General features: G+C 41.1%; 1 protein-coding gene across 2 annotated transcripts; it reads right to left on the minus strand.

Annotated features, from left to right (window-relative positions):
• Nucleotides 1–405: 405 nt before the first annotated feature.
• Nucleotides 406–23,536, minus strand: jub (LIM domain-containing protein jub). 2 transcript variants are annotated; one of them, XM_086971601.1, is made up of 9 exons: nucleotides 23,287–23,536; nucleotides 14,677–22,781; nucleotides 5,263–5,327; nucleotides 4,800–4,880; nucleotides 4,320–4,406; nucleotides 3,901–4,031; nucleotides 3,248–3,368; nucleotides 2,425–2,644; nucleotides 406–1,949 (listed from the first exon to the last, which is right to left on the minus strand). In XM_086971601.1, exons 2-9 carry the CDS (start codon nucleotides 15,992–15,994, stop codon nucleotides 1,918–1,920), a joined length of 2,055 nt encoding a protein of 684 aa, XP_086827727.1. In that variant the 5' UTR covers nucleotides 15,995–22,781; nucleotides 23,287–23,536; the 3' UTR covers nucleotides 406–1,917. The 2 variants fall into 2 exon arrangements, with proteins under 2 accessions (XP_086827727.1, XP_022702822.1); XM_022847087.2 differs by lacking the exon at nucleotides 23,287–23,536 and having other exon boundaries at nucleotides 406–1,953; nucleotides 2,429–2,644.
• Nucleotides 23,537–23,669: the final 133 nt, after the last annotated feature.

Genomic DNA, 23,669 nt, shown 5'->3' on the forward strand with positions numbered 1-23,669 from the left:
CGTTATAATGTACAGTCGTCTTCGCATTTTATCTAAACTTAGTCATTTGTCTAGACACTATAAGGTGTAGACCTGAAATACTTTTTCAAAGAAAAAAACAAATGTTTTCTCTAGAAGCTATGGTTATTTTTAAGTGTAAGGTGTTCTTCTGATTCTAACGTTAATCATTATTTTAATATGCAAACACTATGGGTGACTTAAAGGGTTTGTCGTCGATGTTCCGTTCATGTTCGCCAACACATATCACGCTATACACGCGAGGAGAAAAGTCCGAACAGGGACGGACTTTAAATACTGTCCCTTATATATGCGCAGCTTATGCAAATAAATGAATACAGGAGAGGTTAAATTTGCACCCATATCCAACTCCCCGATGGGTTCAGTAAAAAAAAAAGATCACCAGTGTCTATATAACGCAGTAGTACCTCCTCTTTTTATTCCCATCGTCGTCGTAATTTTAGCTTTTTGCCTCGCGTGCCATACAATCATTTCTTACTTATATTTATTCTACTAGAGGTGATAACTTGTTTAGACAGTATTGTCTCAATGTATAAGATACTATTGTACCACAACGGAGCACATATTCATCCTTATGTCATGCAGAACAGGTCGCACTTCTGTCACAAGGTTAGTCACTATGTCATAATGTGTATACGACTAAAATAATGGTGAGGACACGACATAATAACAAAAATCATTACTATTGCTGCCTCCATCTATGGTAGAAAGCTGCCAAGAAAATTGCCTCAGGAACAACCCAAGAAGTTAGCGTTTAAACACCCACCTCGAGTCTTCGTCTTTATTGAACCCTTAGCTGTGCTTAGCAAAAACTTACGTACATCTTGCCAGGTAATTAATTGATGCTTACTAATGTTGGCCACTGATAGTGGTAGTCATCTTGTATGACTGCTACAATTGCTGCAAAAAACTAACAAAATCCATTTATACCTAGTTTGCCAAAACAGCTGGGTATGTTTGACACTGTCAGATCTAATTGTTGGCTTTTTCTATGACTTCCCTTTCCCTCTCTCTCTTTCTGTCCCAATCCTTGTTACGATTACGTATTCGAGTTATATCAACAAACCACAACAGTTACTTAAAATTAAATAATTAGACGTCTACAGACTCCATTACCACAGAGCTGATCGGTTTCTCTTTCTGTTTTAGACGTCACATAGCTAGCGCGTCATAAAAAACGCACACTTGTGCGGGTTCGTTGTTCTCTAATGGTTTATCTTCGCGTTACCCTCGCACAACCTTCCTAAATCATCGCCTGTTCAATTCTGCCACTTATTTATTCCCTATAGTTGCATTTACGTCTGAACGACGTTTACACAGACCGTAGCCGCTGCTTGCAAATAAATATACAGTTTGATGATTGATGTGTATACTTTGTCAGAGTCCTTGAAATGCTGCTTCTTGAATTATCACTATGATTGATTTGGCTGACACAAAGCCTTCTCGGCCATATGGAAAATTATTATGCGATTATAACGATGAATTGAAGATTCGTGGCATATTTAAGCCGATACTGGAACGGAATCTTCTAATGGCAACCGCCCTAATTTATGCATAATATATAATTTATTTCTATATTATTACATGTATATATGTTAGCATATGCGACTGCACATATAGCATTATTAGGTGACATCAATATTCATTCGCATCATCATCGATCGACGATACGAACGGATCCTAGTTTAGGATTCCACAAGAATGAAATACTTTTAATAATATAACTATATTCATTACTACTTGCTCTTGGTAACATTCGCCGTCCTTTTTCTACTTCGTTAAATTCCATCGTGTAATCGATTTCGTACAATTAGAAAATAAACAAAAGTATCGCCTCCGGGGTGCGTTTACTCAGTTTCTAGAATAGACATGCACAGACTCTAACTGACTAATCGCGATCTACGGCGGATGGCCATTCCAAACGACCTGGGCTCCCTGTAACATGAAAATCAAAGAAAACACAGACTCTATCAAGTTAGTGGTAAAATGCAGTGACCTTTTGAGCTATTTATGAGCAGATTATTACGTTTAGTAATAATATACTTATCTTAAATGTTACCTTTAACTCAACGATACCCCACGCGGTTTACAGTACTATTTACGATATCATTTATAGGACGGTACAATTAATACCCGACTCAACTATCCTGCCATAGCGTTATCTATATTTGTGTGGGTAACGTTATTTTCTTTGGTTGACGTTATAAAGCAACCCGTATTTGTCAGTTTCGAAATTGCATGATAAAAAATTAGGTAATTGACGCCTACATTCAGTATTTTGTCGGAACCGTCTGTGTTCTTGCACCCGTTTTGGCAAGCACGTATACGTAATCTAATCTCTGTACTATAAGTGCGCGTCGTAAATTATGTTGTCGGTCGAACTACCGTATGCTAATCAGTATCAACGTGCCTGTGTGCCATGTTGATATTGATGAAGTTGCTGTTGCAGCTGTGGCTGCAGTGATTGGCGAGGTGAGTGAGGTCGAGAAGAATGACTCGCGCACGCCGAACTGCTCCGGCTTCCTCGGGCTTCAAGCCTTCGGACGTGGCACCGCTGGCAAAGCAGGTGGCCATCTAAAGGATAGCAGCGTTTATCGGGCTCGTCTGTCAATTGCTGTTTGCAATCCTGGAAATTAATTGAGCGCATTGTTGATGGAAATTGAAACGTCCAAATCGGCTGATCTCTATAGAGGGTGAGACAAAAGTCACTTGACTATTTGCTCGAAAGTATTTTCATTCCTATTTTTGCTACGTCTCAAACTCCTACAGTTTCAACAGATAGAAGATAAACCTTCTCAGACTGTCAAGTAGCTTTCTTCTCCGTAAACATACACATCATAACAATAGATATATACTTACGTCATTGTCATCTTTGTATTTGGCATTGTATATGGTAAACTATACGCAAGATAACGGTAGATGATGTAGCAGAGATATGTCATGTTACATGCAGCTCCGAACTTCAATTGCTCATCTTACATCATTGAAATTCAATATACTAATGATAGAAATCAAAGTAAATTTATCGTTAACTGTTCAAGGGGCTGCAAAATTCAAAACGCTTTTTGCCTAGGGGAAAGGTACTGGATCCGTCTATTTTACAGCTTGTGTTTCCCAGCGGTAGATCTATTAACCTTATTATATAGTTTGATTTCAACGGATATGACTTGCGCGCAGCGGAGATCATTTTTGCAATATCGAGTAGTATTAAAGTCTTGTTTTAAATTACCTCGCAAACGTAGCAGTCGATGTGATAATCGTTGTCCATCGAGACTACCCGAACCGTTTCGTCCGTGCCCTCAACGGGGGTGATCGCCTTACCGCAGGCTGCACATTTTGGTGCGTACGTCCTATAAAAGTGAAAAAAATATAGTCATACAAAAACAGTGACGAGTAAATCTAAGGTTGGCCAACGCTTAGACACGTACTTGCTTTATGTACTAAACATTATCAGGACGTACTGGATGTTTCATTTGATTGATAATAATTAGCGTGTTAGACTAACATCGCCAGTGCCCAAAGTATTCCCCTTAAAAAGCAGGAAAAATGATACGCTTCAATGATGTTGTCTTCGCCAACGTTGGCTGGTATCTGTCTCTATTAGCGCTTGATTCGAAATGTATTAACTTGCGTTATACGTTGTACGACTTTCAATTAGTTTAACTCGAAATTTAACGCGTTCTTTTCGTCCAACTGGTTTTTATTTGCGGAATTTTTAGCGCTAGATCCTTTTCAGTTAAATATTAATTGCTTTAAAGCATGTTGAAAACTTCCGGTCATGCACGACTTTTTATAAGACGAATCATTTGTTGTTACATCTTCACTATGTTATTACTCTTACTTTCATTACTATTACGCAGGAAGTGACATTAGAAAACCTACTTGTGAAAATCCTGGACGCAGTAGATTTTGTTATCCATGTCAATAGTGAACGGAACCCCATCAAGGCAATCATTGCACACACAACACCGAAAGCATCCTGGATGGTACGATTTACCCATAGCTTGAAGAATCTGTAAAATGTTTGTTCGACTATGTTAATCAGTCACTAAAGCTCTCCCATATTTACAGGAAATTATTGGTTCAGCATAAATTTGTTTGAAGGATTAGCTGAACACATTTGTTACAGAACAAGCCGATAGGTAAGAGATACTTTGTGCAGGATGCTAAATATCGTTATAAAGTAAATATATCTATAAAAAACTTTGGTGAATTCATTCTTCTCAGAGAGATTTATTCTGATGAGGTGAAGAAATAGTATATGATGAGTATTGATTACGGTAACGCTATTCATTACAAACCATTTCCATGATGAGGTGCCCGCACACTGCACACTTCTCCGCCGTTTGCTGAAATCCACTGTACAGATAGTCCTCTTCACAATATACCTGTGAAGTAGGTAAAAGCGAGAAATAACTTAAACAAATTGAAACCATTAAAAAATTAGTTTGAACAGTTACAGTTCAATGCATTTTTATCGAATGTATGAAGTAATCCTATTTTTTACATTTTTCAAAAACAAGGCTCACTGAATTTGAACGCGTTACCGAACTGATAGACATCACACAAATTTCAGGTATCTCTTGCTTCGACAGAAAAACATTCCGCATGTTCTATATTAACGCGTAGGCTTGTAACGAGGCTTCGCCTAATATTGCTTTCCTCGTTACCTTTTCGAGTCCAAATTTCAAACTTAATCGTCGACTGTTCCCACGGCGTTGGGATTCGACGTTGACGTGATGTCTCGTTGGCTTTATTTAATTAAAATTACTCACGCTTACCTTTCCATGAACATTATAGAAAGCTTTCCCGCGCAACGCCCGGCCACATGACACGCATACGAAACATTGTGTGTGAAAAACCTGTAATACAGATAAAAAAGACAATGTTGAAGAAGAGTACTTGGGATTTTCTGACAGGCACACAACAACTTTCACCGAGATTCTATCACAGACTTGTTCGGTCAGAATCCGTCATATCGTTCGTCGCAGAATGTATCAAGCCTACATAGAGCAAGTTAACGATGACTCTCATCCATATATCATAAATAGGGTGTCAGCTTTTGAAATTTGTCACATTTGCCAAGCCCAGAATCTCGGAAAAAGGTTTTGTGGTTCTAGCTAGTAAATGATATTACGCCTAAAATATAGAAGAAGTGTACAATGCTGTTTCACGTAATGTTTACTAGAGCCCGGTAATATTCGAAAAAAATTTCTACAAACCAAGGGAAGAATCAAGGCTCACCTGTCCCATTGCTTGACACGCCTGTCCGGCCCCAGCGACCCTCTCGCCACATGAATGACAAACACCTACAGTTAGAGTAAATATTGACAGATTTAGCGAAGACAGATTCGAATAAATCAGTTCATCTGAATAGTTAGAGATCAATTGATAAACTCTCTACTTTACTGTTTTTAAATAAAGACTTGATCAATTTACGAGATTTGACGTAAACGAACACCCGGAAGGACCAGTTTGCAAAAACAGTAAAAGAAAGTAATTACACACAAGAGAAAAAAAAAAGAAGTGTCCAGAGGGATCAATATTATATGTATGGTTTGAGTTTAGCAATCTCAAATGATTGCATTAAGTACGTACCTTCTGCGCTACAACTGTTTTTGCACACTTGCGATTTCTATTCACCTAGCAACTGCATTATGGTAAATGTCTGTTCCATTTTGATTTTACCCCCATTGACTTGCAGCTAGTAATAGAAGCATATTCGCATGGGGCCAAATATCAGGCTTAATTTCACTAACTATTGTTTCTGTAAATAAAGTTTGATTATTTTTCTGAGTTATACTGAAGTTTCATAATCGCGCTTCATAAAATTATTGAAATATCAATACTTCTACAAAAATTCATGTTATATACATATTAACATATGGAGATATACATTGCTTATATATGTATACATACATACTATATAATATGGTTGCCACTGAGAGATATCGTTATGTTTAGCAACTGCAAAAGCATTGTAATCTATGCATTTTGCGACGTCGATTTCTTTTCAAGATTTTCATGCCATAGCTGATATGTTCAGTTGGGCTGTTGATCAACTCGAAAGATGTGTCGTCCAAAAACTCACTACAAAGAATCTCCTAAGTGTGGCTGGTCTAATCTTCCCAATTTTCCAATGCATTTCGTCTTAGCAAGGTTCGCTAAATATGTCTAATTCACAGAATGAAAATTGCAAGCATCGCAATTACCGGTCCTACCCTGCCACAAACAACTTACAATACTGTTACGGGATACTAGCTGATAAAAGCTGTTTCTCTAAACAATGCCTAAGCTATCAATGATGTCCCACAGTTTCTTAATGTTTTTTTTTCAAACCTTCAAACTCTATCTACCGCATTTCAGCTTAAAGGAGTCTTTATTAAGTGAATCAATTCAGTGTTTTCAATAGGCACCCGAATTTTATCAGCGCCATTCGAAACGTAATTAAGTGGTTCAAAAAGCCGTCAAAAATGTGATTGCCATGTTCTTTGTAGCAAACACAGTTATTCTAGTGTAAGAAATGCAATGATATTACCAGTGTCTTTTTCCTCGTATCATGTCTTATATTTTCTATTGAAATAGCTAATTTTTTTCATTTTAAGAACAGACTGATTGGACAGCATTCGATTGACCATTGATCCTCATGTAGAACTCCCTAAACCTTGCAGCGTCTTCCTCGCAAAAAAAACGTCCTAGAGTATTAATATGAATATAACGAAACAAAGTACTGATAGGTTGAATGATAATATTTTCCAACTACAAAAGTCTACACAATGTCAAACCCGGCGGCATCATTACGGTCCTAAGCAACACTGCGATTGCCCCAAGCAGTCCCGTCACCATGGCAATAGTCAGTATGTTCAAGTTAATATTAAGGGTAAATCAATCAAATGTTCGATCTCAATCAATTGATGTCGTAAGTCTTGATGCTTGGTAATTCTTACGCAGTCATCTTCACAATGGAGACGATTTTTCTATAGACCTAGAACGTTTATAGTTGGGACTTTCGACCATGTTGGGACCACAAGAAAGATTTTAATAATTAAATATTCATGTTTGATCATCTGAAGGACTACATTGTCTTTTAAGACGTGTTTATATTGCTGACTATGTTTTGGGAGAACCAAGCAAATTTGGATTTACAAGACACTGATGAATTGTACCTTGAATGAACATCGAACCTCAGTTGGTCTAGATTTTGCAACGTATTGAGCATTTTATACGCACGTATAGACAAGGCAAACTATCAGGCCAATTCAATAAGCCATAAACTTACATCTGAACTACTAACTTTGAGTTAAATTAGCTCTACGGCAGAAGAGAATATCAAGATCAATAAAAGGCATAGCCTGAAACATCACCACAAGGTCCTGCGCGTATTACAAGCGCCCGCATCGCATAGCAGCCATTACTGTGTAAACTAATACAAAAGATATCTTCAGTCTTGCACTCTAGCCTACCCACGTGATCATTTCAGTTAGAACAAACTGTCAAAAAAAATAAAAGCGGTGCACGAAAACGTGGCAGATTTCTCTAAAGTTGTTGTTCTTATTCGCTTTTGCTCCAAAACCTCATCACTTTGCTTGTTATCGGGAATAAACGTCAAGTCGTACGTGAACTGTACATGAATTGAAAAGCCCTACTTATTCGGGTTGGCCGGAGATATTAAGGTTTCAACGAAGCGATAGTGCATGGCAGAAAAACAGGTTACCTAGCGGAAATACAGCTGCCGGGTAATCTTTCGTGAAAGACTTACGAAACTCAAAATGAATGAGAAGCATAAAAGCTTTCGAATCACTTTTTTTTAGCCAAGTCAATACCCTTGCTCGCTCAAGAGAAACTTTCAGGTACAATAAAGCAGCATAGAATGTGACACGACTATTCTCATAGTTCTTATTCTAATTTTTTTTTACAGTGTCACATTATTTAATGCCGTATAATGTTTATAGCATTAGTAGTAGGAAAAAACTGAGACTAGCAGTTGGAATAAGCATTCTCCAAGTTTTTGTGGTGCTAACACTTCTTTTTTTATCTACAAAATAAATATTTACAAAAACAAAAAAAAACTATGAACAAAGATCAGCTAAACATGTATTTGATGCAAATAGATACCATCGAACATGTCATTTATGGCAGTCTTCGCTAATTATAGAGCCTGCCTAGACCAGTTCACGTCTACAAATATAGCCCTCTTTTTTGCCTAGGTCCCTTTCTCAAATTTTGAAGTGCCTATAACCTTACATCGTCTTTCAAGCTTCATGGGTAATTAAAGCTTACGCTATAGTATCTTTATTCGAGGCATAAGCCTCGCGGCCACTGAAGGTCCGGGATTTGTCCTTTGTACCGTAAGACAGCGTTTGGCAAAGTAGTCGAACATTTGGCAAACGCACTGTAGGCCAAAGAGTCGTAGGAAATATCTAGCTAGCTGTATGCTTTTGGTATGATCTCACGATCACTTATCCTCGAAGTATTTTTATAGTCCCAAATTACATTGGTTGCAATCTCATCTCTGTTCCAATGCAATAGATTATTCTAATTCTACTTAGCTAAAATAATTTCACAGTTGAGTGCTTACATGGGGTGAATATGCGGTCTAGCAGCTGTTCGATTAGCCTCGCGCTGGGTTCCATTGTCAGGTGGACGAGCGTAGCCAGCTATTGCCAGCACGACTAATCATAGCACGGTTTTGACACCGCGGTTGCGTGAATACTTCTGTGTAACGGAACAGTATTCACGTTCGCCAATCATTGCTCTACGCTGACTTATCGAAAATCACCACGTCATCCGTTTGAACTGTCATAGTATCGTCTACCCAACCATCCATGGCAATGTAACATCAACAGTTCTCTGATTCGATATCAGAACAGTATACCGCACCAAAAACCAATATCTCTTGACGCAAATCACTGACCGCACTGCATCATATTAGCTACACTGACATTACCTACATATCGCACAATCACAATCTCCTACCAATGATGGACAACGAATATTTTCAATAGTTTATTATGCGCGAGCTTGAGGCTATTGAGCAGGCTCACTTAGCTGCAATTTAATGCAGAAGGTGCCATTTGATTGTGCTGGTTTTGTTCGACTTGGCAGCGCGGAAGCGAAAAATTTACACCAGTTTAAACCTTACTTACTGCCCCATGCGGTTGTGCATTTGCCATGGGAACTTTGCGAAGTACAACACGCCAGACACGTTACAATTTTATGTGACTCGAGGCTAGCGAGGCCCTCGTCACGCGATGACTACATAACGCGATTCGGCTGGCGTCACTCATTTTGGTACTCCGAGCGTAGACTCGTACACGTGTACTAACTTGCTTCCCTCTGATTGGCAAGTTTTACTACCATTTCTACAACTGTTAAAAGCCACTACGGCCGTAATCAGCCTTTTTCGTGCTGCTATTGCCACTCCCGCCAAGGACCTTTCAGTGGGTAAACGTTTCTATATATACATATATATGGCTGCGTCTACGGCTGCTGGCCACCGGGACACGGAGAGGTCCCGACACTGTCTTGGGACCACGGTTCTCGCGTGATAGTAGCCGCACAATAGCGGTGGCACCCAAGACCGCAACGGACCAAAAACCCGCACCTCGTCGCGTGGCAATTGCTGGTTCGTGGTCTCCGTGTTTTATGTCAGATCATTTCGCTAGGATATATACACACACATACTACGCAGATAAAGCGGTGGCAGTTAGCAGCAAAATCGTCTTACTTCAGGTCTCCTCCCTAAAGGTTTGTCGCTGACTGTTGTCAGACTAAGCAGCACCAACCTGCTGACGAACAAAGCGGTAGAGCTACGGCGATGGCAGTTACACTCGTTCCTGATACGTGCTCTGATATTGTGACACAGTCGCTGAGTGAGGCGGCAGTCATAATACGAGCACATATTCATCTGTCGAAGATCGCCTTCTTGCGATGAGCAAAGTAATAGATTTGCGAGCGAGCGAGCAGTCGCTGCAGCGATTCGTCACTTGACGTTGAGTGCGACTTACGAAGAACTTGCTTGCAAATAGGAACCGGATACTGACAGACGAAGTTGAGATACAAATATGGCGAACACGAAGGGAGAGAAATGACAGCTATTACGACCCACGATAGCTTTGCACTTGCAGCTGATAACCATGTATTTCGAGTGGCGAACAACGCAATCAGCAGAAAACAGGTAGCCGCGAGAACTTAATCGACAACATACTATTGACGCCATTTTACGGACGAGGCGTTGTGATTGTCATTTGCAATTCTGTCGCCCACCATTTATAACCTATACAAACGGAACGATTAAGAACAAAAAAAAGTAATGCTAATCAGCGAAGTGAATTGCGCACCTCAATGACAAGTTGCTTGTATAATCGATAAAATTAAAAACCTGAATCTAGCTCTACAGCAGAAATATACAGGTTTTGTGCAATTGCATCTTCTCAATAAACGAGAGTTTCAACATCTGGGAATGTCAGAGCTTTGACTGTATTTGCCAAATGTCTTTGCTCTATAGGATACTGCAGCTTAACGTAATGTAACCAGCTATAACAGACCAGTTATGCTTTCGTCCCAGATCATCAAACTTTCCTGTAGGCGCATCATATCTTTGCATTGATTGCTAGAAATCCACACTTTAACCGCTTTCCAGCCATCTTGCACACCGTAGCAATCTGATTGTAACGGCCATAACTCTAACCATAAGGCCACCAATGGCTGCCGAGACCCAAGTAGCGTTCCCTATCTAACTCTGACGTTTTCCCCACCGCCTGCAGCAACGCGAGTAGGCGATAAATCACGAGCTCTCTTCACGTCGCTGACGATGGTCACTCATGTCGAGTGTCCACCTATCAGAAGGAACCCGTCCCCGGGCGACTCATGCCGACAAATACTGTTTCTAAGCGCTTACCTCGAGCAGCACCGAACGTGTCCATATGCGTTGTATTGATTACCCAGCAGATGGTCGAAACGGTACTTCTTAGATACACGTTATTAGACTACTACGTCAAATATTTAAAATTTTTTGCCACCAAAACAAACAGGATAGGAGAAATGGAAGCTTGAAAGAGGAAAGTAGGGGCGATCGGAGTTTGCCCCATCTTTAGTTTACAGCTGTCTCCCGCAGGCGTATCGCTTCAGTAGGATGCAGATTTATCGTTGTTATTCATCGAAAAATGACTATAGAAATATTTGTTATTATTGTTATGGACGATACCGTTTTCCGTTAGTACAGGGTGCCAATGGTTGGTATAAGGATCCTTGTTAGATATGATAGGGAAATGGTTATCAATTGTAGCTGGCCATTTTTTACGCAATTTCATTTTGTGTAATGGCAATAATTATTAGCAATAATATTATGATTTACGTTAGTCTACATGACATTATTTTTATGTTTGACAAATATTATTAGTCCTTAGTTGTTAAGCTGTAAATAAAGGGGATAGATCTGTAATAAGCTATACTTAGAGTAGGTTTTTCTTTATTTTGTTATGCCAATGTAACCGATAAAGGGCACATTCTCTGGGTGAAGCTCGCTGCCATACCCTTTGAATCACGTGATGTTTAAAGGTCAGCTATGCATTAGCATTACGTTTTGTTATCAGCATTCTGTATTCGCGCAATCCAAGTAACTATATAAATGAGAACCCATGAAATTCAATAAGTTCGAAATTCAGATTTCAGTATATATACATATAAGCATAATAAATTGGTCCTAGGGAACTATCCGGCATCGATTTGATGCAAATTTAATATTTTAGAATTTCTGTAAAGTTGAGTGACCTAGAGTTTTCGTGAATGTTAAAAACCCACAAATTACTTAAAATAGCATCTCAAGTAAAGCCATCGTTACGTGCTTTTTCAAAAAAATACTCTACCTTAATACAACATTAAATTGGTCTTAACATCTGTGGTACACGAAATTTACTCTAAGAGGGTCGCCCCATAATAACCAGAAACAGAAAAAAAAGGTAACTTTGGTCCCTTAAATGCGCTCTTGGAATGGAAAAGCGATATTAAAAAATAGCTTTTCACGTCTCATTATCCACCCTGTATGAAACAGTATAAGTCAACAAAAATATTACTAAAATATTCAAAATCAGATCACTAATCTATAGTCTGGCGCCTATTTGCAAAACGCAAACCTTTCTAATATTTTCAGTTACCTATAACTGCAGAATGTGGTAACCTATAACTCAACACATTCTGCAGTATGCTCGTGTCGAACAATGTAGGGCGTTGCCGTGCATATCGCGGTTAAATTTAAAATGTCTAGATTCTTTCGCAGTCCAGTTATTGATGACCATAATGAATAATGACTCTCGTACTTCTTTAAAATGCCAGCGCCCACAATGTGCCAATATATATTGCCTGAACAAATTTGTCCTGTATCATTTCCATAGACGACGAAGATGCAGAATTTATGTGCATTATTAACAGAAAATATACTTCTTTCACTTTAGTGATTTTATTTCCATTTGGAAACGTTTAGAAAAATAGTAGATGGTAAAACATTTATATGGTACCCATTATTTCGAAACGCCAAACGCATCTTTTTGGATAATGCATCGGGTCGGTCATACACGGAAATTACAGCTGTCATAAGATTAATATCACTCTCTTAAAAGCAAATAATTTATCTTAGATAGAGCCACAACAGTAGATCATATCGGTTCACCACATCCAACAACTGGTTTCAGGAAAGGTTGTTTCCAGTTAGCAGTTTCCCTCTTGTATTACATTATATTCCTTCTCATATTATACAAAGGACATGTTAGAAGAATTCGTTTTTCAATGACACGCATTATACGAGCAGTCAGTTGAGTGAATCATTCTAGCGCGAATTCATTAGAGATGAATAGAAAATTGTCTGAGCACTTTCGGAGCTTATTTTAGAAAGTTTGGCAAAGTTAGTCGAGCAAATAAAGCGGTTGGTAACCCAATATTTATTACACATTTGTGGAGATAAGATGCACGAACGTTGAGTATATTACACTGCTCTGAAAAGGGCATCTTAACTTTTTGGAATTATCTCATTGTATCAATTATTTGCAAACAACTATGTCACAAGACAACTAGTTCCGAGATTGGTTGACAGCCAAATGGGCATTTTCTAATTCAAATCAACACGAAACACGTGCAATCAACACAAAATGACGCAGTGGGTCCTGTGTTTTTTGTCAACCTTACGAATACATGATGGCCTGGGCCCGAACATGGGTGTAAACGAACTTCGTTTCTTATTGGGAAACAGCCGTCTAATGGAGCACCTAACCCTTTCTAAGTACGGGACGTAGAATACGAAAAACGATGGAGTAATTAACATACATGCAATATTATAATCTTAAGAAAACAATATATTAATATACGCCATTGGCTTGGAAGCATAGGTAATGAAAGTTACTTGTAACAAAAAAAAATTCGGATCATATCGTATCTAATTGATTGTTATTTGTTATTCATATATTATGACGATATTGGCGGCATCGAATAACAACCAGCAGGGGCCCGTGCCTAAAGAATGTCAACTGTATATAGATTCAATTTAATAAAAATTATATTATTAGGTCAATGAAAACCTCTGCAAGCAGCGCCATAAACTGCAGCAACGAGCGTAACGCTCGACACATTTGCCCTGTTCAGAAAAAAATGTATGCTTTACAAATAGTTGAAACGAGCTTCAAACAGCTGAATGCGTAAATAGCATTATTTCTTATAGTTCACTAGCATGCATTTGGTAAGGTATCGGATATTCATCTAGAAGCCGTTCAGCTCTTTGATACGTCTTAAATAAAACCGGATAAAGTAACGCCTATCCCAGTGTAAGCAGTTTTTACAATACATAAATATATTTTATTGGCCACACTGAACTTGATTTTGCGCGTATCAAAAATGTAGGCCAGATAAGCCCGCGATCTCAATAAGCTCATTTACTACTGCCTGATGTACGAATAAAAAAAACTAGGCAGCATTTGGCGGTTACCTGCGCAACCCGGCCAAGTAATAGCATCTTGAGAGGCTGAGACACCACTTTCATTTACAAGAATTAGACCGCACTGATCAATAAGCGAGTATGCTGGCAAAATATCAACGTATAATAGTGGCAATAAAACGTCATACTTCGGACAAGTGGTCCACACATATATGTATACTTAAGTAAACTGCAATGTCACCATGAGGAAATCTGACCTCTGTTGCGACACGTCACGGCTAAATTCACAGCATAGGTCACGTGCGTGCTAACATGTTGCGATGGACTATCTCGCGGTCTGGAGCTCTTCACGACGCTGACCAGATATTAATCTGTTCGAGTGCGCGCTAAGTTTATTACTATTACACATTTCATATTACCGTTTACATAGATAATTGAGTTTAAGATAAAAATATGGCTTGACTGTGCAATAGATACATGGCAGCAGAAGTCATACCAACTATAGCTGTTTTACAAATAGAATTAAACATTAGTCGATTTAATTTTCGAACCGTGCCAAACAAGCGGATGATAACAGCTAGCGAAACCCTGCTCCACAAAAATAAAGTACGTTAATATAGAATAGTAAAGAATCAAGCAAACGACTTCCTTCTAAACTAGTGTTACAAAGGGTAGGAGTGTTTACATGATCCAATACCATACGCATATAACAAGCGTATACATTTCGTGTTGCTTACCGAAAAACTCCCCATCAGGAGCTTGGCGTTCCATCTCTTCCTCAATTTCGCGTGTCATCCGTTCTAGTTTATCCTGTACTGATTGCGCTTGTACTCGGGCACTTAGTCCAGCGCTAAGGTGGCTAGAAGCTACTCCGTGACCAGATTTCGGACTCATGTCTCGGGGCGTTGTGGAATCCGCCATCACTGCAGCATTGTACCCACCGAAAGCATTGGTTGCCACACGGTTGTTTATCCCTCCTATACTAGACTGACCACTGTGGCCAGCTGGCACACTGGATATATGGACGGGGTGCGGTCCCCCTGGATAGGGAGGAGGAGGCGGAAGGGGCAGGCCTGCCGAGCCTTCATGAGGACACGGGCTTGGAGGCGCCGGTGCCGGTGGTGGACAGTCTCGTGAAGGCGAGCTATGGACGGCCTGCAACGAAGGATTCTGCTCGGTTTTACAACCAGATGGCAATGAAAGTCCAGCCAATGACAAGCCCAGCGATGAGATCGTCTCCCCGCATGGTCCGGGACCAGCGACCCCGCCGCGCGGAGCACGGAATTCCTTTTCGAGTTCCTCAATACGTTTTTTTACTGGAGCAGGCTTATACGGCGGTGGTGGGGGCGACGGAACAATAGCCTTTTTGAGCTCAGCGAGATTCGCGTACACGGGCGGTTGGCCAGGTAAAGGCTGAGGCGGTTTGCTGTGGCCAGGATAAGCAGGCGGTGCTTCTAAAACCGATTCCCGAGGTGACGAATCTGATGATAACGAGGAACGGGGTGATTGGCGAAGGTAGTCCAACATCGATACCGAAGCGCCGGAGGGCAAAGGCGTTGCTGACATCGATACGGCTGGCGGGTGGCCGGAAAAACTGCTTGTAGTAACAGGATGAGTGCTATTTCCACCACCAGTCTGCGGATAGTTCTCGTAAACGGGTCCCGTAACGCCGCTTGCGCGCCGATTGCCCGGATAAACGGGAGGAAGTCGATAAAAGTCGGAGAAGTCCGACAGGGTTCCATGATAACTTTGGGAGCGATCCACTGTGTTTGTGGACAGGTTCGGTGGTGGATTACCTCGCCGGGCGCCAGGTAGGTCGGGAGCTGAGCGTGCTAACACCGAGGAAGTAGCATTGGTGATTGCCGATGTCGACGAAGACGACACCGGCCCGTTCAGGCCAATGATGCTGCGCTGCGACAGCAGACTTTGCTGATGCCTATGCAAATTGGCAGAGATCTCCTCGGGTTTTGGAGGTTGATTCAAGTTAATGACCTGAGCGGTTGTACGCGGCGTCAGCTTAATTTGCCCTTTTAAATCTTGATACAAATTGGACATGGCCGTAGGGGGGATGATCGGATATGTCTGATCTGAATACGTTAGCCTGTCGAGTTAATCCGAAAAAGCTAAACTGAAAATCCCGCCCGGGTTTTCTATCGAATGTCAACTATCTCAACTGCGTCGCTCGTTTTGCGTATTCCTTGTATCGCTAGGGCTACTAAAAGTTGCTTTTATTGTCGCAAATACTGAGAATCACTCAGAGTTTCCAAGCTACATGACGCCACCAACTTTCAAACGCTTGTACTAACGTTAACGCCTTCAGTGTCGTCGCCATAAACCAATCACTAGCGTCGTTCGCCTGAAATCCACTCTTGCTCCGCCAACACAGCGGCGATGCAACACATGGAACAATTAGTTATCACGTCACTTTGCGTTGAACGAACCTTACCCAATCCAACACGACCTATCGAAATATCCACCGACAGCAATAAGCAATTGACTAGCAAACTTTTGCGCTTAACGCCAGTTAACTGCTCCCTAGTGGAAACACTTCTCTGGAACGCACGGATGAATACATACGTCAACCGTGACAGACCGTATAGACATAGACTCGCTTCTCACGGCGATGCTGATCTACCGTCGGGCGAGCTGGTGTCCAGGAACAGCACGGAGTATACAGCAGGCATGAGTTATAAACGGAGTGCGTCGCTGCATGGAACTTTCACGCTGTCGAAGGCAGCGGTGTCGGGGACCAAAGTAGCTGCGCCGTTACGGCAGTGTCGGAAAAACTTTCACCTGTCGGTCTGGCTAAGCTCCGACAGGCCTTTTTTCACTCACGTGGTAGACAGCCACAATAAATTACGATGAAAACAGTTCGAACGCTGCTTACATAATAGCAACAGAATAGATTTCTTCTTTTTCCCCTCTTCGAATTATTTAGGTTTGTTCCTTGGCCCCTGGTAGATTTATCGCTAATAATAACAATGCTGGTAGTAATACCAATGGTCCGGCGACGACTAGCCACGATGTTTGGCCAAGACTACCTTTTTTCTGGTCCGGTTAGCACAAAGCTAGCAGATAATAGCTATAGAGCTTCTAACGTTGGCAAGACACTATGCTTCTAAGTTGGCTTTCCACAGTCGAGTTTAATATAGTAACGGTGAACCGGGGTACAGACCAATCATGACATGAGAAGCAGCTTTTCAGCGCTGCAGCCGCCGCTCTTCGTGGCTTTTAGCCGAACTATTTGAACTGCTACAAATTACGTCTTGTCTCCGTAGCCACGCTCGATCCTCGCGTTGTGACCGACCAGCCTCACCGGGTCTGCAGGAAGTCTCCAATGGCGCGACGCTCGCTCGCTCGCTCACAATCAGCTGTCAGGTGCTGCGGCAGCGTCAGGTCGACACGGCAACAATGACGACAGGGGTCGCACAACCAGGAGCGATAAGGTTAACCGTGGGCTTATTTGCTCAGCGATCCACGCGTCGAATACGTCAAAAGCGAAAGCGAACCAGTCATTACGTGGATACTATTCATAACGGACTACTCACTATAGTGGATGGGTTTGAAGCGTGATGTGCGCCGTTAGGATTAGATGTGGTGGCGGTACATTCCGCCACTGCCATTCGATGCCACGAGAGGGAGGTACGAGCACTGCAGGAGGTTGTTTGCGTTCACGGTAAATGCTTGGGGACCACTACATTCATACGTCCAAACTCAAAAATGGCCTGAATACATCGTGTCCTCAGTTTCTACCCTATGCTATATACGTCGTGGTATTCTGCAGAGAACAACAACAGACGCATCGCCAATGACACTGGTATAGCTCGCTGCTGCATTCGTGGTCAATCTTTGAAACTTCTTGTATCAAACGAATGTTGTTACCGAGTTACTGTCTACATTGAGAGCGATTTCTTCTTCTTTCCAGTTTTTCATAGTTTTGTCTAACATGGTTTCCGTCATCTTTGGTTCACTGTCCGTCGCTCGCTTTCTTTTTAACTAGTTGGATGTATTTGTCCTTGTTGTTTTTGTTTGCAATTGTTGCTATTCGTTGTTGGAAAACACAGACCACGACACTTTGCAGCGGAGCTTTAAGGAAGTCGAAGAATACCACAGTAGGTTTGGGTGTCGTTCTCGGTCCTATTGTAGTGGGCGGTTATAGCGGCTAGCTGACTGACCGGCCGTCCTGCCGTCGTCGATCCCTGGCCGTGGCGCTCGTGAATGATAAACACGAATTAGCAGCGGCGGTGGAACACGCGACATCCACACGCGTATAAAGAGAAAATCGATAGAACGATTGAAACTTCAGCTCGACTAGCAACAGCATCAGCTCTCTCTGTTCCTGCTGACAGATTTGAGAATCGCTGTGGTCGCGTCGTTTTCTTTGATTTTTGTTGATTTTGTCATAGAAAAGAAGATTGAATCTTCGTGCTACGCCCAAACTCCGTTTCCATGCACTGACCGGCTACTACTCATCCGCAGCAAGACGCACCGTCCCACGGTGGAGCTCACTGCCGCGAATTCACAGCTAATTAGTAGCCGTATGACTGCTCACTTCACGAAAAATCTGCACTGGTCGAGCGGTGAGTGAGCGAGTGAATGCTGGTAGAAGAGCGACAACGGTTACCTCAGCCCCAGCTGTAACAATCAATTGGTCTGTGGTTCGCTCTTGAACAAACAAGCCCCAGCCGCTTAGTTTACTCAACGGAACAGTCCTCGGAGAGATCCGTCGCTTCAGGTGACGGCTCTACCAACGATTACCACTACTACGCCTCGCCTACAGCCACCTTCCGCGGCGGGAGCGATAGCGATGACGACGAAAGCTCTTTGTCTATTCTGTTATTGTTGCTACAGCTGCAGCTCCTCACGCAGATGCCGAGCCGTCGACTGTCACTCATAACACTGGTGCATAAATATAGACACACATATGCACACAGGGAGGCTAGTCGGTAGCCTCGAGCGTTGCGGTCATCGCAGAGACTCTCACTGTCGCTGCGCCAGTCCTGATTTCGTTAGCGACACAGCCACACCAACGATAACAGGAAAAGCTACGATGAAAACTGTGCGTACTAACAGCGGCTGGCGGAGGAGCGCGGCCCGTGGGGCAACAGCGGCGCCCGTAACGGCAGAGAGCAAATCATGGCAACAGTAACATCAGCAGTTCATGACAGAGTCGTTGTTCTCGCAGTCGTTCGTTGTGGCAGCAGCAGTCGCACACAGCAACAACAGCAGAAGCGCCACCGGCGGCTGGAGGATACCAGAAACGCGCAAGCCAGAAACGCTCGCGTGGTTCACTCCATCCCTGTGACGATGAGTCTACTGCTCCACGATTGGGCCGATCCAACTCTGGCTACACTGCTTACCGCGGTGGAGGCGCTCAGCTCAGCCCAAGCTTGGGTTAACTCATTGTGGGCAAGCACAAATGTGCTATGTGCTCAGGTAATGACGTTTGCCTTCACGATGCCTTCTGTAGGACAAGAGAAAAATTAGTGTTATTCTGATAAAGCCATAAGACACCGCCACAAACTGCGGTAGGCAAACGGACGGATTTACGGACGGACAAATGCGCCGACGGCAAGAAAGCTGGCGTCAGTTGTTGCGGCTGTAGCAATTATGCGCAGGGTACGAAAGACTGCTACGAAGCTGCACGAACATTCAAGCGTCCGCCGAAACGGCGGAAGGTGTCTCGGCAGCGATCTGTCTGAGGAGTCGATTGAGAGTGGCTGCCGTAGGAAGCAGAGGACGGAAAGGAAAGTGATCCGAAGGCAACGATGACGACAAGCACAAGGAGAAGTCTACGGCTGCGAACGATTTGGCAACCTAGTAATCGAACGAAATGGAGGACAATGCCAATGATGGAAATCCCGTTATCAACGAGTTACGGGAGTGATGGTATGATCATTATTGACGGATAGAGCAGACATCAGTAGAAACACGGAGGCAAACGAGGAAAAATTCAGCCAGCAGTTCAAACGTCGAGTTTTAGCAGGAACTTCATTTGTTACAGATCTAAAACTTTTCGGTACCAATTGATTACCTTACTAACTAATCAAGCATAGGAAAGGGGCGCAGACTAGTAAATGTGAGCATCTAAGAAAACATTTGCATTAGAAAGAAATTCAAAGAAATCACCTAAAGAGTTACTGTCTGCAGAGTCGAAGAACCTGCAGCGTTTTACCAAACGTTACGGCATCTTATTCTTTGACTACGTTGTTGAAGGCGAATCACAATCGATGTGAAGTTGATGATGATATCAATTTAGTTATCTATGTTTGACAAATAGATTGACGTCATAATACGTCTGCGTAGGGAATATTAAAAGTATCACACGCCTATGCAACTGCGACACTTTTGAAACTGCTGTGATAATCGACTTTTTATATTACATTCCATTCATTAATAAATTCTATCTAAATATGTCTAATTTTCAATATCAGTGAATCTAAAATATTATAGATTACCCAATTTTTGACTTTGCTAGTTTGAGGATTTGTAGAGTGAATAATTTGTTGAAACGATGAATGTTGAAACGAATACCACAGTGTGACCGATTAAAACTCTAATTTAAGGTCAACTATGGACAAAGCTTAACAAATTAAAAAAGCAGGTAGACAGAAGACAAATATGCGAAGGTGATACAACTGTAAATGCAATTAGTTAACCAATAGTTTGAAGCCAGTGATAAATAATTTCCACTAACAAGCTCTTTGTTATGTTTTTGTGGAGAAACTATTGGATAAACTAATCAAAATGCATGGATTCTTCTAACAATGCCTGTCGGTAAACAGGCTGCCCCAGATAAAACACAAAAATAAGCCCTCTTTTTCATTCTCATATGCAGAAACATTCTGGTTCACATTTGCACAACAAAGCTTCTTGATAAAACTGTGTTTTTGCTCGCGAAACGGCCCACTAAGATTACTTTGACTTTAAAAATATTGGGGCCGAAGGGGGTCATACAATCCCATCAAGAACATAACACCTCAAATCACTTGTTCAGCTTTCTTAACGAATTCCAATTGTATCGCTCGAATTCCATGGAACAAAATTTGTACATGGAATCGAAAAAGTAACACAAATATGTATTCGGGCCATCAAAAACGCATGTGTACCTAACTTTAAAATTAACAGTGAAGGAGAGTCACTATCCTGACACAAAACAACAGGTGAAAAATGAGGAAACTTATCGTATTCGCTTTTGAAGTTCCGCGCAATCGGTGCTTGTATCGACAGAAAAAAGAAATAGATATTTGGAAATCGTGAAACGGATTCCTAGCTCCGCATTATTTCTTGCATTGATTTATTTGACAAACCTAACCACGTTAATAATATTCTACTATATAGTATATAAGCGACGCGTCTTAGATAAAAGTTGTGAGTTTATCGGTCGACTATAAGTACTACCGGTAATTATATAATGCATAACAGTTAATTGACAACAATGAATTATAGAGTTTTTACTATGTAACGATTCTAATTTCATACTTTGAAACGCTCAAACTTATTTCTATGCATTCCTAATGGTAACGAAAGTAACGCCACACCTTCGCAATGTAAATCACTAGTCTAATCCACAAATCTGGTTGTACTAGTTAAGCCGTTCACACAAATCGAAGCAGCTGTTTCAACTGTTGCTTTATAGCCCTTGAATTTGCATTGAAAGCCAACAATAAATGTGCAATTTGACGTTCCAAAGAGTGATTTGATTCAATCAACCCTAGGCCGAGCTGCAGGCGGCAAAGGACGAGAAACGCGAAAAAACATTATATATATATATATATATATATATATACATAGTATTTATTTGTCCTGGTCCACGTTAACATAGAATGTGCGATTCTTCTAAATATGCTGGCGATGATTGCATTGCTTGCATAGCAGTTTGTTGTACAGACACAAGCATGAAACAACATATCGATCCGAGGTAAAGTTTGGGGTGAAATCGAATCACAGTCGATCGATGATTCGATTGGTACTGCAGGCCTTTATTGCTATGAGATTCTCAGAAGTCAGCTACAAATACATAACGTATTTACTGGCTTTTTACATTAACAAACTGTATAACCAAATGTACATTACTATTGTAATAATAAATGTGTAAAATAACTACGTTACAATCTAACTGCCATGTCAAGTAAATTTCGACCAGAAGTGTTTGATGTTGGGTAACAATGTGTGTCCCTAACCCCCAACCATGCACTTCACAAATTATAGTTTAACAGGTGATAAGTTATAGTTTCGGATGATTGTTAGAAAAATTTGTCTGAACTGAACTCACTAGAAAAAAACTTTTGAATACATTTCGAGGAGATGCTCGTAGACGATAGTGTCGATCGAAGCGAACTGTCTTCGTTGGGCTCCGCACTATAGTAAACACAGCTTATTCTTAGCAAGCTTCGTAATCGGTTTGAAATCACTCTTCTGAACGACTTTAAAATTATAGCCTATGACTATCGGAAGCAGTCCTCCATTTCAGGAAACCTGTGCTGAATAGGTAATAAGCCATTTGAAGTCGGTAATAGTGGTACGAAATAAATTTTGATGTTTAACACGAACGACATATCCCTGAAGTTAACTAAAAATACTTGCGTTAGACGAAGAACGTTTCAGATAGAAATTCAGACACATGATAACATCTCAAATATTTGTACGCAGAGCGCATAGATTTCCAAAGGCAAAACTTGACCGTAAAGGCATGGGGAAGTTTCCAATCACTGAATCCCTCTATAATGAATCAAAAGATATCTTCGAACGTTTTTGTCTATCACCACATGCTTGCCTTCATCACGACTTTTATTAGGCTAAATGGCTGAGTAGACCGAACATTTTGTTGAGGCGTCTTCTCCTAAAAAGTATAAAACTAGAGTTATATTATTCTTTAGGTATTATGAAAGACTAGTCGGCCGTTTATACAATAATAGCTGAAGATTTAATTTATGCACATTATGCGTAAACAGAGAGTGTAACAATACGTAATTCCATATTCATACTAAACTGTTAACTTCACAAAAAGATTTTTCAGACGAAATTCAACTTTGATTGAGAAAGACCAATAGCATTTGAATTGTAGCAAAACCTTTACTTTTTTTTCAAATATCGGTTAATATCTAGATAGAGCCTAAAAGGAGGAACAAAAAAATGCTCTTAAAAGCAGCTAATTCTAGCAGTTTATCAGTTTGCGTCAAATACAACCCCGAATTTATCATTTCATAATAAAGCAATTTTTCATTGCAGGAATCTTCATATCAACATAAAACAAGAAGTTCTGGATCTGTTGTGAAAGAATTCGTCACCCAGCAGCAGCTTAGAAAATACCCGAAAATAACTACGGATTCGTTAAAAGCGCAAACCTTTGATAACTTCCAAAGTAGTACATATACCTCTCGCACATATTTAAACTGATAGGCTGATGGGCAAGTAGACTGTATATTTCACTGTACTGCACAACTGATGCATCCCTGATATAGAGTTAACGGATGTCAAGTTTGCTCTTTGAAAAATATTTACTTTATTACTTAATTAGCGGAGAAATTGGCCTACAAGTTTATACAAGATTCAGCCAGTTCAGGTCCGCTCTTGTTGATCGTGAACCACGTAGGTGAGCTACTCTCAAACAGACCGCTTTCGAATCAGCGGTTAAGTCTGATTAGTTAGGTAGCACAAATTATATTATTTGTTGGCAGGTAAATAGGTGAAAAAAATGTCGTCGTCCGCCCGCGCCTCAATGCATTCG

The sequence above is a fragment of the Varroa jacobsoni genome, unplaced genomic scaffold, assembly GCF_002532875.2.
Source record: "Varroa jacobsoni isolate VJ856 unplaced genomic scaffold, vjacob_1.0 scaffold_1266, whole genome shotgun sequence".
Classification (NCBI taxonomy): Eukaryota; Metazoa; Arthropoda; class Arachnida; order Mesostigmata; family Varroidae; genus Varroa; species Varroa jacobsoni.

What these genes read in the sequence shown, in the direction of transcription:
- jub (XM_086971601.1), bottom strand. Translation starts at nt 15,994, where the DNA reads ATGTCCAATTTGTATCAAGATTTAAAAGGGCAAATTAAGCTGACGCCG. An exon ending in TCTATAATGTTCATGGAAAG is followed by an intron (nt 4,407 to 4,799) that starts GTAAGCGTGAGT and finishes CCTACTTCACAG; the next exon opens with GTATATTGTGAAGAGGACTA. An exon ending in TGCGTCCAGGATTTTCACAA is followed by an intron (nt 3,369 to 3,900) that starts GTAGGTTTTCTA and finishes TCACTTTTATAG; the next exon opens with GACGTACGCACCAAAATGTG.